Source organism: Labeo rohita, chromosome 18 (genome assembly GCF_022985175.1).
Source record: "Labeo rohita strain BAU-BD-2019 chromosome 18, IGBB_LRoh.1.0, whole genome shotgun sequence".
Taxonomy (NCBI): Eukaryota; Metazoa; Chordata; class Actinopteri; order Cypriniformes; family Cyprinidae; genus Labeo; species Labeo rohita.
In genome coordinates, this window is record NC_066886.1 from 20,298,752 (window position 1) to 20,316,974 (window position 18,223).

The window sequence follows — 18,223 nt, forward strand, 5'->3', positions numbered from 1 at the left end:
ATGGAGAAAAATGCTAAAAATGCTAAAAAGCTGAAATGTGTTCCTCAAAAAACATAATTTCTTTACGACTGAAGAAAGAAAGACATGAACATCTTGGATGACAAGGAGGTGAGTACATTATATGTAAATTTTTGTTCTGGAAGTGGACTTCTCCTTTAAAGGGATCATTTTGATTAGTGACCTAGAACTAGTGCAGAATCCTAAATATAAAAGTTTTCAACCTGATCTCATGACGAAAACGTACATGTGAGAACTTTTTCACAAGACGCGAAATAGGTACTGCCATGTTTGTTTCATGACATATTCTAAGTAAAATGTCCACAGAGTGGCGCTAAAAGGGTGTTCCGTTTTTCCGGAGTGTTCGTAACAGATGAACGTACATTACAAGTGCTGTATGTGTCAACGCATCTGCACCACACCTAAACCTACCCAATAGTATTTTAGTAACAAAAGCGAATGTGACATTTAAAAAAATGCAAATCGCAAGCATGCCATTTTAGTTTGTTTTTCAATCTTTCATCTTTCAGTTCATTCATTGTGAGTGGGAATTAGAGTCCATCTGTTCAAAGTTGTTTTCAATCAATGGGATGAATATGAGTTGTCAGTGCATGCCCTGTTTTATTTAAAGAACAGGGATCTATCAAATTCTAAACATGTTTGTGGAAGTGTATCATAGCATGAACAAAGGAGAATTCTGAGGACTTAAGAAAAGCATCGTTGTTGATCATCAGGCTACATTCTTAAAAATAAAGGTATTTTAAAAGGTTCTTCACAGCACTGCCATAGAAGAACCATTTTTGGTTCCACAAAGAACCATTCATTCAAAGGTTCTTTAAGAAACCATCTCTTTCTTAGCTTTTTAGAATCTGAAGAACCTTCTTTTGCCATGAAGAACCTTTTGTGAAACAGAAAGGTTCTTTAGATGTTAAAGGTTCTTTGTGGAACTATTTTGACAAAAAAAAGGTTCTTCTATGGCATCGTGAAGCACCTTCTTTTAAGAGTGTAGAAAATATTACAAAACCATGTCTAAACAGTTTGGACTCCATAAGTCCACAATCAGACATATTGTGAACAAAAGGAGGAGATTCAAGACCACTGTTACCCTCCCTAGATGTGGTCCACTAGCAAAGGTCACTCCAAAAGCAAGACGTGCAAGAGACTGCGAGGTTGCAGAGTACCCCAAAGTAACTTCTAAGCAACTAAAGATCTTTCCCACATTGGCTAATGTTAATGTTCATGAGTCCAATGTCAGAAGAACACTGAACAACCATAGTGTGCATGGCAGAGTTGCAAGGTGAAAGTATCTGCTCTCCAAAAAGAACATTGCTGCCCATCTTAAGTTTGGTAAAGACCATGTGGACAAGCCAGAGGCTACTGAACAAACGTTATGTGAACAATGAGACCAAAATAGAACGTTTTGGTTTAAATGAGAAGCGTTATGTTTTGATAGTCCAGTATAAGATCATGAGTTGGTCCTTTTTTGCTGCATCTGGGCCAGGACGGCTTACCATCATTGATGGAACAATGAATTCTGAATTATACCAGCAAATTCTATAGAGAACATCAGGACATCTGTCCAAGAACTGAATCTCAAGAAAAAGTGGGTCATGCAGCAAGACAACAACCCCAAGCACACAATTCGTTCCACCAAGCAAGAACAAAGTTAATGTTTTGGAATGGCCGAGTCGAAGTCCAGACCTTAATCCAACTGAAATGTTGTGGAAGGACCTGAAGCAAGTTCATAGGAGGAAACCCACCAACACCACAGAGTTGAAGTGGTTCTGTACTGAGAAATGGGCTAAAATTCCTACAAGCCCTTGTGCAGCACTGATCAGAAGTTACAGAAAATGTTTATCTGCATTTGTTGCTACAAAAGGGGATCAGAGTAGATACTGAAAGCAAAGATTCACATACTTTTACCACTCACAGATATGTAACTGGATCATTTTTTCTCAATGAATAAATGACAATGTATGTATTTTTGTCTTCTTTGACTGGATTCTCTTTGTCTTCTTTCAGGAAGTGTGTGATCTGATGCTCTTTTAAAAAATGAACACGTTCTTTAGAGCAGGAACTGTTAAGAGTCTGTGGGGATTTTAATTACTAAATTACTAAAAAAAAGTCACACTGTCACATAGTGTCTGGTAACTAAAAAAAATAAATAAAAACAGCATAATGAAACAGGACATTAGTAGTTTATTGTACTTTATTTTATGAACAAGATAAAGCAAAGAGACAAAGCAATACATATGTTTTCATTAGTAGTGTTTACGAGCAACACAACGAAGGCCTAGAGTCCTGTTTAGAATTAACTGTACCTCTAAACAGTTCACATTAGATGCAGTTTGTGTATGAATCAATGATGCCTCCCATATATATCTAAAAACACACAAAGTCTAATCTAAATTTGAAAATTAATTTTCAAAATCACACATCAATTACCAGTATAGTTTACAGAGTTTTCACAAAAATATACTTCATTGTATGTTAGCAAAACTATTACAATCATTTTTTTATATAACAACTGAGAACAAACAGAACAGTTTATTTTATTGTGTCATCTCCAGTGGAAGAGATCTCAGTTTATGGCCCTTCAATGCTTCCACCTGCTGTCAGACATCAGTATTACATGTACCTCTTTCATTTTTCATCCATTTAAGGCAGGGGTGCCCAAACCCAGTCCTGGAGGGCTGGTGTCCTGCAGAGTTTAGCTTCAACTTGCCTCAACACACCTACCTGAAAATTTCTAGTATGCCTAGTAAGAGTGTGATTAGCTGGTTCAAGTGTGTCTAATTGGGGTTGGAACTAAACTCTGCAGGACACCGGCCCTCCAGGATGAGTTTGGACACCCCTGATTTAAGATCAAAATTTACCTCTGAAAATATTTGTTTATTTATTTATTTTATGATGTAGTCAGTGCTGGGTTTTTGCTGTAATTTGAACAACTAAGCTACAGTCATAAAAAAAAAAATCTCTGAGCACAAATTCCTGCTCATTTAAAGGGTTTGCATCTTTTTCTTTTCCCATTCTCTTTATTTGTTTCTTTTTTCACTTTTATAGCGTATTTGTTGTTTAAACTACCAAAAATAAAATAGCAAAAAATAGGAATCAGTTGTTCCTTGACCTTCTGAAATTTAATGTAAGTAGTATAAAAACACAACGTAACTGTACTGTACAAACCTCATGAAAAAAAAGGTGTAATTTATTAAAATAAATGTATTTATTTATTGGGTTCATTAAAAGTGTTGCATCTTTTTTTTCCCTTTTTTTTGTGCTCTTTAATTTTTTATGGTTTAATTTATTGAAACTAAGCTTCGAAAATGAGACTTCCCAGCCCAGATAGCACATGTACGTCTGCAAGATGTCTGTTAAAGATCACTTGATCTGGAAAGCATCTGCTGTACAAACAGTACATCTGACAGACGTCTGTAAGATGTCAGTTTTACATACATTCTAAACCATATACATTTTAAAGACATCTAATAGATGTCTATTTGGCATCTGATAGGAGACATCCTATAGACGTATTGGAGATGAGCAAACACTAAAAAATACGTCTTGCACATGTAAATGGAGATGTCAAATAGACATCTCTGTGATGTACCTGTGCTATCAGGGAGTATTCTGATGTTAGATGAACACATTGGAATGCAAAAGTTAAAAATGGTTTGGACCCACAGTTAGATATTAAAAGATGTACCTCATTTCACATGCACGCAAGTCTTAAGCCCTTTACTGTTATTCTAAATAAACTTATATTAAACATCCTGGAAATATGGCAAAGTCCAGTATAAGATTTCTACATTCACAGTGACATAGTAGATAGTTTTTTTGGGACTGGCTTCAGTCATCTAGAGACACAGTGGATACAGTGGTTCCATTAGCGTTAGCGGAGCTGCTGGTGGTGGCGAGCGACGCAGAGCTTGCGGCGGCTGTGTCACGTGATTTGGCTCGGGGTATCAACATTTCCTCTTTGTTTCTCTCTGGTTTGATAAGCAGCACATAGCACTTGGGGATGAAGACGCACGCCAGCAGGCCGAAGCTGGAAGCCAAAATGGCGAAGATTTGCACCGCCACCATGAATTTCCCCCGTGTGCTCAGGTAGGCAGGCACGAAGGAGATCCAAACGATGAAAAACACCAGCATGCCGAAGGTCACGCTCTTGCCCTCGTTGAAGTGGTCTTCCAACTTTCGTGCCACAAAAGCAAAAGCAAAAGTCAGCACGGCCAAAAGAATGTCATAGGCAAAGATCGAGCAGATGAAGATGATGTTTCCAGGGTCGCACTCCAGAATAATCTTGATGTTCTGGGCGGCTGTGTTCTTTACAGGATGTGGCGGCATCAGAATCAGCCACACGGTGCAGCCCACTGCTTGGATAAGAGTGCAAACTATCATTATCGCCCTCTGGTGTCTGGGATGTATGGGATCTATGTCATTCTTCTGAGGAATAGCTGGAGCGATAACGGCAGTGTCGGGACTCTGCTCAGATGCCGCAGCTGCCGCTTTGGCTGCTTTGACAGCAGATTTGACGGCTTTTACAGCTCTGGCTCTCAGCATGAGCAGAGCAGATTTGCCCATTAGTGAGGAGAGGATCAGAGCAAAGCCTACGGCCAAAGCCACCTGGCTGGTCATGCAAGACCACATCTGAGGCTCACCAAGGAATACAATGGAGCAGAGAAAGGTTATCACTAAACCCAGTAGCAGGGAGAAGCTAAGCAGTGGATCGTTGGCATTCACCAAAGGTGTGTTAAGGTGCATCAATAAGATAATCGCAACTACAATAGTAGCTAAAGCCCCAAAAGCAGAAATGGCAATCAACGTGATCCCAAGTGGTTCAGCAAAGTCTAGGAATTCAATGGTCTTTGGCACACACTCATCGTGATTAGCATTGGACCAGTAGTCTTCATCGCATTGGATACAGCCTCGTGCATCTGTTGAAAGTGTATGAGGTGTTACAATCAATTATGATAATGGCCTATTAAAAGTAACCAATTAAAAAAAAAGCCATTTTTCTCATAACCTGTTGTGTTAGAGATCTCGCCATCTGCGCAGGGGATGCAGTCAAAGCAGCAAACTGGTTCTCCCTGTCGGATACCCATCCTGGTGCCGGGCTGGCATCGCTCACTGCACACAGATCGTGGTATCTGTGACATAAGCAGAACAACAGTGAAATGCAGACATTTTTCAGTTTATACTCTATATGATTCCACATGCAATAATGGCATTTGGTAGATTATATCAACACATTTTAATGGTCTTATTTTATTAAATATAAATCTTTTGTTAAATCTAATATATACAGTCACTGATATTAAATATTAATCAAGTATAACTTATATAACTTAAATATATTAAAAAATTAAAAATTAAATGTTTTGACAGATATTGGTCACAGACATTAAGATTTACTTTAAATTTCACCAAGCCATTATATTGTTCATTCAGAATGATTCACGAACATGGAACTCACACAAACACAAGAGGTGGGAATTTTTCACATGAACCAATCACAGCCGAACATAACCAGCCATGCACAATCATATCACGTCACGATGGATATCCTCCCATGTGACTTTCCCCCATTCATTCTCAATTAACCCCGCCACCAAACGTACATTTAACACCAAATCGAAATAAAAACAAATAAAAACAAGCGGAAGAAGCGGAAAATTGAAAATTAAGCTAGATTTTTCTGTTTTTTTTTTTTGTTCATGGGTTAAAAAAACAAAAAGCAAATGCTTTAATATTTGTTTCACATGTGTGGGCAGTCTTGATTAGTCCGATTATAAGAATTAATTATTTACTCAGCAGAAATGATATCTTTAGCTTGTTCACATAATGTAACTATCTTCTATAACAGAAAAAAGACATATTGTTTTATGACATAATATATCATTATGAGAAAAATGTTTTAACATCTCATTATTACGAGAAAAGATGTCGTTTTAACGAGAAAAATATGTTGTTTTAACGACATACCATCTTGCTATTTCAAGAAAATATGTTGTTTTAACGACAAAAAGATGTTTTCAACTGACTTGTTTTTTTTTGGAAAAAAAAAGTTGATTTAACAAGAAAAAGATGTTGTTTTAATGACATAACATCTTATTTCAATAAAATATGTTTTAACAAGAAAAAGATGTTTAAATGTCATCACATCTTGTTATTATGAGACAAAGATGTTGTTTTAATGACATCACATCACATTTCATATTATTTAATGACGTCTTATTACAAGAAAAGGTCATTTTAACAACATCATATTTCAAGAAAATGTTGTTTTAACGACATCACATCTTAGTACGAGATGTATTTTTAATGAGAAAATGATGTCGTTTTAACTGACTTAACATCTTGTTTTTTTCAAGAAAATGTCTATTTAACAAGAAAAAGATGTTGTTTTAAGGACATCTTATTTCAAGAAAATTTCGTTTTAACAAGAAAAAGATGTTTTAACGACATCACATCTTGTTATTATGAGACAAAGATGTTGTTTTAACGAGAAAAATATGTTGTTTTAATGACATCACATTTCAAGAAAATGTTGTTTTAACGACATCACATCTTGTTATTTCAAGAAAATATGTTATTTTAACGACATCACATCTTGTTATTACAAGAAAAGATGGCATTTTAGTGAGAAAAACATGTCGTTTTAATAACATAACATTTTGTTATTTCAAGAAAATATGTTGATTTAATGAGAAAAAGATGTTGTTTTAACAACATAACATCTTTTTATTTCAAGAAAATATAGTTTTAACAAGAAAAAGATGTAATTTTAATGACATCACATCTTGTTTGAAGAAAATATTGTTTTAACGATATTGCATCTTTTTATTATGAGAAAAAATGTTTTAATGACAAAAAGATGTTTTAATGAAAAAAAGATGTTGTTTTAACACGAAAATGTCATTTTAACAACATCACATCTTATTTCAAGAAAATATGTCGTTTTAATGAGAAAAAGATGTTGTTTTAATGACATCACATCTTATTACGAGAAAAAGATGTCATTTTAACGACATCACATCTTGTTATTTCAAGAAAATATGCTATTTTAACAAGAAAAATATGATGTTTTAATGACATCACATCTTATTATGAGGAAAAGATGTCGTTTTAATGACATTACATTTTGTTATTATGAGAAAAAGATGTTGTTTTAACGACAACATCTTGTAATTACAAGAAAAGATGTAGTTTTAATGATATAACAACTCGTTATTACTAGAAAAGATGTTGTCAAAATGACATATCTGGTTATTACGACATAATTGAGAAAAAATAATATGTATGGCAGCAATGCGTCACCGTAGATAAAATATAAAAGATTAAATGCTGCAATGAATAAATGGATATTGCACATTTATTAAACATATATTTAATACTTTAATAGAAAGCTTTTAATATTTAAAAAAATATATATATTTTAATCGACTGACAGCCTTATTATTATTATACAGCATGCTCACTTTTATGATTATACTAAATTATACACATCACATTCCTCACCTCCAGAACATCATTGTTCCATATGATGGATCCATTATTGATGATCAGCTTCTCCTCAGGGGGTGCTGTGCTATTGTAGTAACCAATATGGTTATATGTAATCTCTCCTTCTGAATCACTCTGCCAATTTAAGATTTCATAAAAGCCATCTACATCGCCATTATTGAAGTATATCTCCTCTCCGGTGTGAGGAACAGTGAATCTGAGATTTTTCAAGTAGTACATCAGCTAAAAGGAAAGCATGTAGTAGTTAAAAATGAGAGGACAAAATTGAAAACACAACAAAACATCACTGTCATTGTGTGTTGTACCTGCCAAGGCTCAAATTTGGTAATGTCAGCGCATGTGCCATTCTCAAATGGGCCACTGCCGTCTTTACAGTCCTCTAGGTTATGCAGGGCATATGCCACAGCATATACAGCCTTATACACATTATATGTAATCCTTAACTGAGACACGTCCGTGAAAGTATTACTTAACTTCTGTAGCATCTCTTCTCCGGTGCATCTCCTCATGCCTCTCATTATCTGCTTATAATTCATTGTACAGTTGAAGACTATCCCCCAAAACTCTTCTGTCAGAGTGTCATTATATGGACTAACGCTCAGCAGATGCTCTTGCAGGCCAGGTATTTCTGCACGCTTGACGGCAAACCCTATTGTACCTCCCAGGACAGGCAGTATGTTGGGGTGACGGGAGATGGCGGCTGACGTCACCCAGGCCTCGCTGGCGATCCACGTGCGGTTAGTGACGTTGTTACGCAAGAGTTCCCCCACTAGAGGGCTCAGATCCACATCGGAGGAGAACACCACGATGATCTTAGCCGTGGAATCCAGCACCGTCTGCACGATGCGCTCGATGGCCTCTGGGTTCCTGATCTTGGGGAGGGTTTCGGAGAAGGATATGCAAACTCCTGCCTCCTCCACCACCTCTTTGAACCTCTTGATGCCGTATTTCCCGTAATCATCCTCAGCCGCAATGGTACCCACCCAGGTCCAGCCAAAATGAAGCACTAGTTTTGCCATGGCGACAGACTGGTGCTCATCGCTAGGGATGGTGCGGAGGAAGGTGGGGTACTGAAACCTGCTTTCAAGAACTGAGCACGAAGATGCATAACTCATCTAGGGAAGTGCAAAGACAAATTAAACTTAGTTTAAATGCTCAGGGATGTATTTGTTGTTAGACTTTCTTTTGTTAGACTTCTGATATTACTAAAGGGAACCCCGGGTATTAAGACTTGTATGGGTTAATATAGCGTAAATTATTGCACTCTGTGTGCCACTGCCGCTACCTGTTGCTATTTTTACCACAACACAACTCGGAAAATAAAATACTGATACAATGATCACAGCTATTGAAAGAGCTTAGAGGTGGCAATGGATATAAGCGTAGCCCTAATCCAAATATAGTTCCATCGATTTTTCCCCACAAGGAGTCTAAACACCCCTGGATATTAAGTGAATGTTTACATTCTGCCAGGATGGCATTTAGCGTTTCTTGTTTCTGCCATTTGTAAGCTCTTTCAGCTGTGGACTGCTAAAAGCCTTAAAGGCATCAGGGATAAAGTGGAAAGAACAAAGACGCAGATCTTTAGGAAGTTTTATTCGTCCACAGGCATCTTTCCATTCTTTTCTCCTCTTCTTATCACTATGAAAGCAGTGAAGACTAAGGGACTAAGAGCGCAATTCCAAAACAGCGCTGACGGGAGGGGAAATTTCTGCAGGTGATTTACAGGTGTTCTCATTTACATATCGACCAATGGAATACACCTAGTGCAAATCAAATGAGCGTAGTCACAAATAAAGAATAAAGAAGCCACAGTACGTTGAAAAGAACCGGAGATCAAAAAATGAAGGTTTGCTAAAAGTTTTGATAGACCTGGTATTGTGTGACTCCTAGTTGAGGGTTCCAAGTCGTCTTTTATTTTCTGAAGCAAATTAAAAATAGCACGGCTTGGCAAATCATATTTTCGGATGATGCGTTTTTCTGGCATTAATAAATACATTCATAAATAAATTCATACCATTCTACCACATGCTCTCTGTTCTCTGCAGTCCCTTCTCCGCAAAATAGTTTAAGACAGGGTGTTAAATAATGGCACAAATGCCAGTAATTTGACGAGCACAAACGTTAGTAAAATGCGTTGCGTAATTCATTTAAATACTCTCCCCCCGTAAAATTTTGCGTCTAAAAGGGAAACCCCTACAAATGCATAATCAATAAGGTCAGGTGCAAAAATAGCTGTCACTGCGTTTCTTTAGTAAAACCTGACAGTACAATTTTAACGCCAAAAACAATGCCAAACAAGCTTCCTGGTCCGCTTCCAATTTAACTCTGGTGCAGTTCGAATGAAATATGAACACAACATGGACCAAATACTTCTAAATGAACCAAAAACAGGAAGTAATGATAAGGCGCTATGTGAGATGATTTCACAAAGGGAGCAAGTGGTGTATCCAGAACAGGGGGGTGGAGAGCTGAGCTCTCGTGCCTCCGTTGGTAAAAAAAATTAGCTAATCACTATCGAGTGTTCACTTTCAGCGCTGAGGAGTGTCGAGAAAAGAAGGGCTAGCCTCCCTTCTGTTATTTCAACCAATCATCATAGAGACGTAAATTACGTGATATTAGTTTGAACATCTCCCGCTGCGCTAATACTGTACCAAGTACTATAATGAGTAGCAATATTGAATATTTGATTTACGGATTTACCAAGCTGTCATTCAAACAGTATATATATACAAATTAAAAATAAAGGCAGAAAACGCCTAAGCTGGATATAGGCTACAGCAGTTGACTTAAAGCCATTTTAAAGTAGTTAAGGAAATAATAATAACAGTCGGCAGGAATACAATCTCAAAAGAATCTGTCTCTGACTGTGTTTTTTATTCTACAAGGGAAAAATTATACAACACATAGGTTCGCTGTCAAAAATCCCAGTGTGAACACTAAGCGGACCAGGACCAAATGTGCCATCGCTTCAATTGTTGCCTTTTGACTGAAACTTACAACCAAAAGCCGCACAATGTGGCATTGTATCATTATTTTATTTTCAGAATTGTGTAATCTGAGTTATGTAAAAATAGTAACAGGAAGCACCATTAGCTCACCAAGTGCAACCATTTCACGTCATTGAAATAATGGCGCCCCCCATAGTCCAAAATATGTATAAAAGGATGTGGATTTTTTAAATAAAGTAAATCTTTCCCGTGTTTTCTACTACATATTTCAGCAAGCATCATTTACGTTATATTAAGCAATACAAGTCTTAAAACCCAGAGTCCTTATTGAATAATCATAACAATTTTAATAATACATTCATGTTATCAATCAATCAGTCAATCAATCAATAATATGGTTAAAACTGTAATGCTGTTAAATATTAATAGAGTAACTGTTTTAAATTTTATTAAATGCTAGAATGAAATTCTCAAGTACTCAAGCTTTTAGTGTCACATGATCCTTCAGATATCATTCCAGTGCTATCTCAGGACCAATTCATACACATTTTACGAGGTGGCTAATTCATACAAATTTATACGACCTCACTTATACAATTTTGTACGTTTTCTGTGAGGGGCAGGTTTAGGGATGGTCATTCAAACGAATTTGCCACCTCATAAAACATGCACAATTTTTCACAGGTCGTATGAATTGGTATGAATTAACCACCTCGCAAAATATGTACGAATTGCAGTGAGATCGGGTTGATCATCCTAATATGCTAATTTGGAGCTCAAGAAACATTTCTTGTTATTATCAATGTTATAAACAGTTGTGCTGCTTAATATTTTTGTGGAAACTGATACTTTTTTATTATGCTTTAATCAAGAAAATTATCAAAAAAAGCATTTATTTGAAATCTGCAACAGTGTAAAAGTCTTTACTGTGACTTTTGACTGATTCATGGCATCCTTGCCAAATAAATTTTTGTAATCTTAAAGAAAATCTAAAACTCTTACTGACACCAAACTTTGAATGGCATTAGAGTTAGATAGGTACATTTATTTAAAATAATTAAATTAAAATAATAATAATAATAGTATAATATTAAAAAGAAAAAATACTTAATGAATTTGGTGTGTTTTTTTTTCTCAAGAATTTCCTAAGTTTAATCAGGGTTTTCTCTTTGTTATGCTATCAGGACAACTGTATCACCTTGACATTTCTGTCATTTATACCCCCCAAAAATAATTCATGAAATATTCAATAATTCCAAAAAATATTCAGGTCAGGGCATTCTTTTCTAGTAACAAATTAGTAATAGATCTGGACCAATAAATGAGTATCATGTCATTTGCCCCAAATAAAGTGGTAATTGAAAGGTACTTGTGGGAAATAGTAGAGGCCGAGTATCCTGGCTGTGGCTATGGACAGATCAGAGCTTCCAGCCCCCACCAAAGCAGAGAGAGGGGGGTCCATCCCCGCAACGGTAGTTAGGCACAGCTTCGTCCTGGCCTGTCAAGAAGGTGAGTGTTCCCTCTACGGCTTTGGAAATAGTGAAGCAGGAGTCATAGATGACGTAACCCAGCTCAGTATAGGGTAAGATGTCATTTCTGTTGTTGATCTCATTCAAGGCAAACAGCATGGTCTGAGCCCAGCGGAAAGTACGGAAGTTAAAGCTGAGGGAGAATTCACATGTTAGAATTTAATGGGGTCCCCCAAACAAAATTTACAAGTAGTGCTAGACTGAATTACAGTGTGTCTTCAGTTTGTTCACTCAGGCTGCATGACTTAAATGTTTATGTTTAATTGAAGTCTTCCATGTTCTTACAATTCAATAAATTAGCTTTTATATTTCTTGTCAAACTGTATTTATGATCTTGTTGATGCTGCATGTAACTACCAGCTGTCACCACTAGATGTCTCCAAACAGATTGATTACAGTAAACTGTACTACAACTGTACAATCAATAAAAGTAATTAAGACAAATTAAGCGTTTAGAATTAAACTTCTTTACACGTTTAGAAACATTCATTTGTATAATAACAACAAGCAAGTATGTACTTAGTATGCACGTTTTATTTGATTATACTATTGCGACAATAGGCTACATATAATATAGTCAGAATAACTTTATTGCTCATTAGAAAAAATATCACGCAGTTCGTGGCGAGTTTTCGCTTGCAAAATAAATATCAAATATAGCATCTTACCCCTCACAATCAGAGGATTCTGGAGCGATTGTGGTGTTGCTGTCAGTGTCAACTAGGCGTTGATGAACGGGAAACATACCGCCAATAACCACCGTCTTCTTCTCCACTTCCTTATAACCCCTCAGGTTAAATTTGGCCTTGAGTTTGCAGCTCCCCTCAGCAGCGGTGGATTTGTAAAGGTAAGAAAGTATACATAAGACCACCAAAAAGCGTCCTTTAGAGGTAAATCCAGTTAATTCCATTTTTAGAGTAGGGACATGTAAAAGACAAGCTGCTTTGATGTGCATGTGTTGGGAGAGGTACGACAGACTAACACCTGAGTTCCCATGATCTCTCCTGGGATCTCTGAAGATTGCATAAGACAAGTGATTAAAGCTGCTTTCAGTGTGATTCACATCAAATAACCAGGGCTCAAGATAATGTATTACAAAGTCCTATTTTCTTTCATCATATTGATTTTTTATGTCTTATTTATTAATAGGTTTTGTACCACGGTTTAAGTAGTGTAGATCCAGTAGATATCATATATACACTGCCATTCAAAAGTTTGGGATCAGTAAGATTTTTTATGTTGTTTAAAGAAGTCTTTTCTGCTCATCAAGGCTTCATTTGAATAAAAATACAGAAAGAGAAGCAGTAATATTGTGAAATATTATTGTAATTTAAAATACTGGTTTTCCTATTTAATATACTTTAAAATAGAATTTATTCCTGTGATCAAAAGTAAAATTTTAGCATCATTACTCCAGTCTTCAAATGATGAAATGATCCTTTAAAAAACAATATGCTGATTTATTATCAGTGTTGAAAACTAAAGTTTAGTTTTGTTTTGGTTCTTTTTTTTCAGGATGCTTTGATGAATAAAATGTTAAAAAGCACAGCATTTATTTAAAATAGAAATCTTTTTTAACAATATACAGTACTGTTCAAAGTTTTTTTTTTATTGTTTGAAATTAATACGTTTATTCAGCAACAGTGTGTTAAATTGATTTAAAAAAGTGGTAGTAAAGATTTTTAATCACATAAACAGAACTTTGATAACCATTAAAAAACTTCTTACCGATACGAAATTTTTGAACGACAATGTATGTATTTACTTAGAGGTACATTATGATGAATCATGTAACTATTAAAATGGTTTTGATGAAAAAAAAAAAAGTCACTAAAAACCAAAATCAGACAGAATATAGAAAGCTGCATATAACTAAACTGAATTATTTACAGCTACTTTTGGGGAATTGTAAGGGGAATTGTTTTGCAAATTCATTTTTATTTAATTGTTTCTTTTGAAATATTTTTGACATACAATACTGTTCAAAAGCTTTTTTGAAGAAATTAATACCTTTATTAAGCAATTAAATTGACAGTAAAGACATTTACAAAAAAAATCTAATCAATTTTGTAGTAAATTAATATTAAAGTAATTAATTAATAATGCTTTATTAGTAGAAAAGGACAATTTAAATACAACGTTTTGGGGAAAATGTCTTCATATATAATTTTGATATTTTTATGAGCAAATAATTCAATTATACAATACAAATAAATAATTTAATTAAAAAGTAAAATTATGTATATATATATATATATATATATATATATATATATGTGTGTGTGTGTGTGTGTTCGTACGCGCACACACACACACACACACATTTAATAAAATTTGCAGTTTCTGACACTTCACATTATGTTTCATTATGTTTGTCTGTGAAGATTCAAATGGACACACATGGACAAATATATAAAAAATATAGACAACATCTCTCTCTCTCTCTCTACACTTAGCTTGTCTCTCCAACAATTGAAACAGTGAAAAAAGAACCTCTTTTTTTCATACATTGAAAACATTTTAATTAAAGATCAGTCTACTGACTGGGACATGTACTGTAGAGACAGATGAAGGTGATGGGGTGAATTCACCATGGGGTTTGATTTAATTGTGATCGGCATGCTTCAGCTTGTTCGGTGACAGCACTGGTGCTTGAACCTCGCCTGTTGTTTAGCTCTATAATAGACTTGATACTGTATCTTTCCTTTCCTTTGGGATCTTGCTGTTTGTGGATGTGCTTGTCACTACATGTTCTTCAATCAGCACAGCGACACACACCTGAACCCTCTTCCCAAGTGAAAGCGAGAAACACACACAAGCACACTGAGTTCACAAACAAGCCTGTCACATTACACAATATCTGCTCTTAACGCTTCGGTGAAACATCACAAGCCATTAGTTTAACTACTAACATGTTTTAACTGTCCATTTTAGCTGAACATATGGTGTTGACACAGAGAGGAGGATTTTCTAAAAAAGTGGCTTATTTTATTCAGGCTTCACACGTCAGTGCATGTTAGGGCATTATAACAAATTTTTGAGTAGAGCTGAGAAATTGACAAAACAACAATGCATTACATTTATTACATTACTTCCTTCTCTGTGATTGTTCTAAGGGACATGGGTAGATGAACAGATATTTAAAGACATTTATTTGCTGTATGAAATGCTAATATAAAAAGCCACAGATAAAAAGTGGTGCTGTAGGATTGTTTTTAAGCCAGTTGTAATACAAATGTGTGGAAAACAGCTGAAGAATGCATGTAAAATGTCTTTGGATTAAGAAATATAGAAGTATATTGTGAGCTGCAATAGACACTTGGTCCACTAGTGGGCGCATTTGCCTTGTTATTTAATGTTGATAAACACCTAATTTGCCACACATAAACAGACCGTAGTTTACCAGATTTTCTTAATCTTTATTAGTCCTGAAAAAGTCCCACAAATCCCACGTGATAGTGTATGATCAGGTCATCTGTTTTGTTACTGTTACCTAAAACTTTTCAAAATAGTGTTCATTAATTGAAACAAATCATTAATTGACTACACCAGAAGTGTGAACCAAAGCAAATTATTAAGGATGCATGATATTGGATTTTTGCAGATATCCGATTTGCCGAAACTTTTTAACAAATTTTTGCCAATAGCCAATGCCGAAACGGTTATATTTCCTTTTATTTGGAAACAACAGCGATTATTATGACAGCGTTTTAGTGCCATGTTAAAAAATGTTTTAGATTACAAAAAAAGATTGCGAGATTGAAATCGTAATATTTTGAGGAAAAAGAGGCATACCGTGAAATAAAAAACAGCTTGTGAACAGTCACTTAACATTATTTAGTTAACGAGTTGGAGCCACTTCAATCTTTAGAAAGTTTTATTATTGCTTTTTTAAATTAAATACATGTGAGGAATAGAAGGTTGGACACCACAGATGTTTTTGCGGAGTAGGTGGTGTAATTTTCACAAAGAAAACAGTATAATTTAACAATGTCTCATAGTAATTGAAAAGATGATAACACATGCCGATTAAACTGAGGCAAATACAGCGATCTGTCACGCACATTAAAAAATGAAAAACACATTATTGTAAGACATATTGTTTGTATTTTGCTATAAAACTGACAGAATCTGAAAACTGAGACTTTATGTTAAAACTGAGAAAACTGAGATTTTATATTAAAAGTACCTAAAGTACAAAGCTTATTGCTATTACTGTGTGGTTGGTGCACTACAAATAATAAATGCATTCGAAAATGTGAAATATCATCTCCAAGTATACTGTCCCTGCGAGTATATTGCACGTTTTGATTTCTGCTAATAATTCAGTGTTTATTCAAATCAGTTGCCAGATCACCGGAATTTCTCCCTGTGCTCCCAATCCTGGCCATTTGCATGCGCAACAGCCTAAAGGCTATAGTCTCCTAGGCTATAACTTTAATCTTGTAATTGCTACGACTTAATTCTCGTAATTTTGACTTTTTCTTAAAATATTTGAACTTTATTCTTGTAACTTTGACTTTATTCTCGTAATTTTGACTTTTTTTTAAAATATTACGACTTTATTCTCGTAATTTCGACTTTATTCTCAAAATATTTTAACTTTATTCTCAGAATTTTAACTTGACTTAATATTTTGACTTTATTAAAATATTTCAACTTTATACTCAAATTGCTACCACTTTATTCTCGTAATTTTGACTTTTTCTCAAAATATTTTGACTTTATTCTCGTAATTTCAACTTTATTCTCAAAATATTTTGACTATTCTCGTAATTTCAACTTTATTCTCAAAATATTTTGACTTTATTCTCGTAATTTCAACTTTATTCTCAAAATATTTTGACTTTTCCTCAAAATATTGACTTTATTCTCGTAATATCGACTTTATTCTCAAAATATTTTCTCTTCATTCTCATAATTTTGACTTTATTCTTCAAATATTTTGACTAATTTTGATAATTAAATAAATTTATTCTCGTCATTTTTACTTTTTTTCAAAATATTACGACTTTATACTCATAATTTCAACTTTATTCTCAAAATATTTGAACTATTGTCATAATTTTGACTTGACTCTTAAAACATTTAGACTTAATTCTTGTAATTTCAACTTTATTCTTAAAATATTTGGACTTTATTCTCATAATTTTGACTTTGTCAAAATACTAAGACTATTCTCATAATTTGGACTTGACTCTTAAAATATTTCAACTTTATTCTCGTAATTTCAAATTTATTCTCGTAATTTTGACTTTTTATCAAAATATTATGACTTTATTCTCAAAATATTTTATCTTTATTCTCATAATTTTGACTTGACTCTTAAAATATTTCAGCTTTATTCTTGTAATTTAGAAGTTATTTTTTTCGTAATTTTGAATTTATTCTCGTAATTTATTCTTGTAATTTTGACTTTTTCTCAAAATATTACGACTTTATTCTCGTAATTTTGACTTGACTCCTATAATATTTTGACTTTATTCTCATAGTTTTGACTTTATTCTTAAAATATTTTGACTTTTTCTTGAAATATTACAACTTTATTCTTGTAATTTTTTATTCTTTTAATTTTTACTTTATTCTCAAAATATTTTCTTTTTTCTCATAATTTTGACTTGACTCTTAAAATATTTTGACTATTCTCATAATTGCGACTTTATTCTTGTATTGCTACGACTTTATTTTGACTTTTTCTCAAAATATTTCAACTTTATTCTCAAAATATTTGAACTACTCTCATAACTTTGACTTGACTCTTAAAACATTTAGACTTTATTCTTAATATTTTCACGTATTCTCATATTGCTACAACTTTATTCTTGTAATTTTGACTTCTGACTCAAAATATTACGACTTCAAACGTAAGTCGTACATCATAAACAAAATTAAGAAAAAAATGGGTTCGTTTCGAGCTAATAACTAATTAGAACTAGGTTATTTTTATAATGAGAGTACACTAAAAGCTTTAAAAAAAAAAGTTTTTTTCTTCCTCTAGACAAATCCTTGTAGTTAAGTTTTCAGAATCCAACTGACATACACATCAATGAATATGAATATATCAATGAATCAATCTGTATAATGAATATATCTGTATATATAAAATTGTTTTTGATCCATTTTAACTCATGTTTGTTTTATGTAACTACTATAGCTTCTGACTTTTAAAACATTTTTATTTATTTTCTTTATTTACAAATTAATGTTATTTGTGCATTTTAA

The 18,223-nt window shown here is 34.1% G+C and overlaps 1 protein-coding gene across 1 annotated transcript; it reads right to left on the reverse strand.

Moving 5' to 3' along the window:
* Positions 1-2,235: 2,235 nt before the first annotated feature.
* LOC127180459 (vomeronasal type-2 receptor 1) lies at positions 2,236-12,950 on the reverse strand. Its single transcript, XM_051134503.1, is given in 7 exon segments — positions 2,236-4,931; positions 5,021-5,144; positions 7,516-7,743; positions 7,827-8,636; positions 11,842-11,928; positions 11,930-12,134; positions 12,670-12,950. Coding segments are annotated over 7 exon segments (2,784 nt in total). The 5' UTR covers positions 12,912-12,950; the 3' UTR covers positions 2,236-3,843.
* Positions 12,951-18,223: the final 5,273 nt, after the last annotated feature.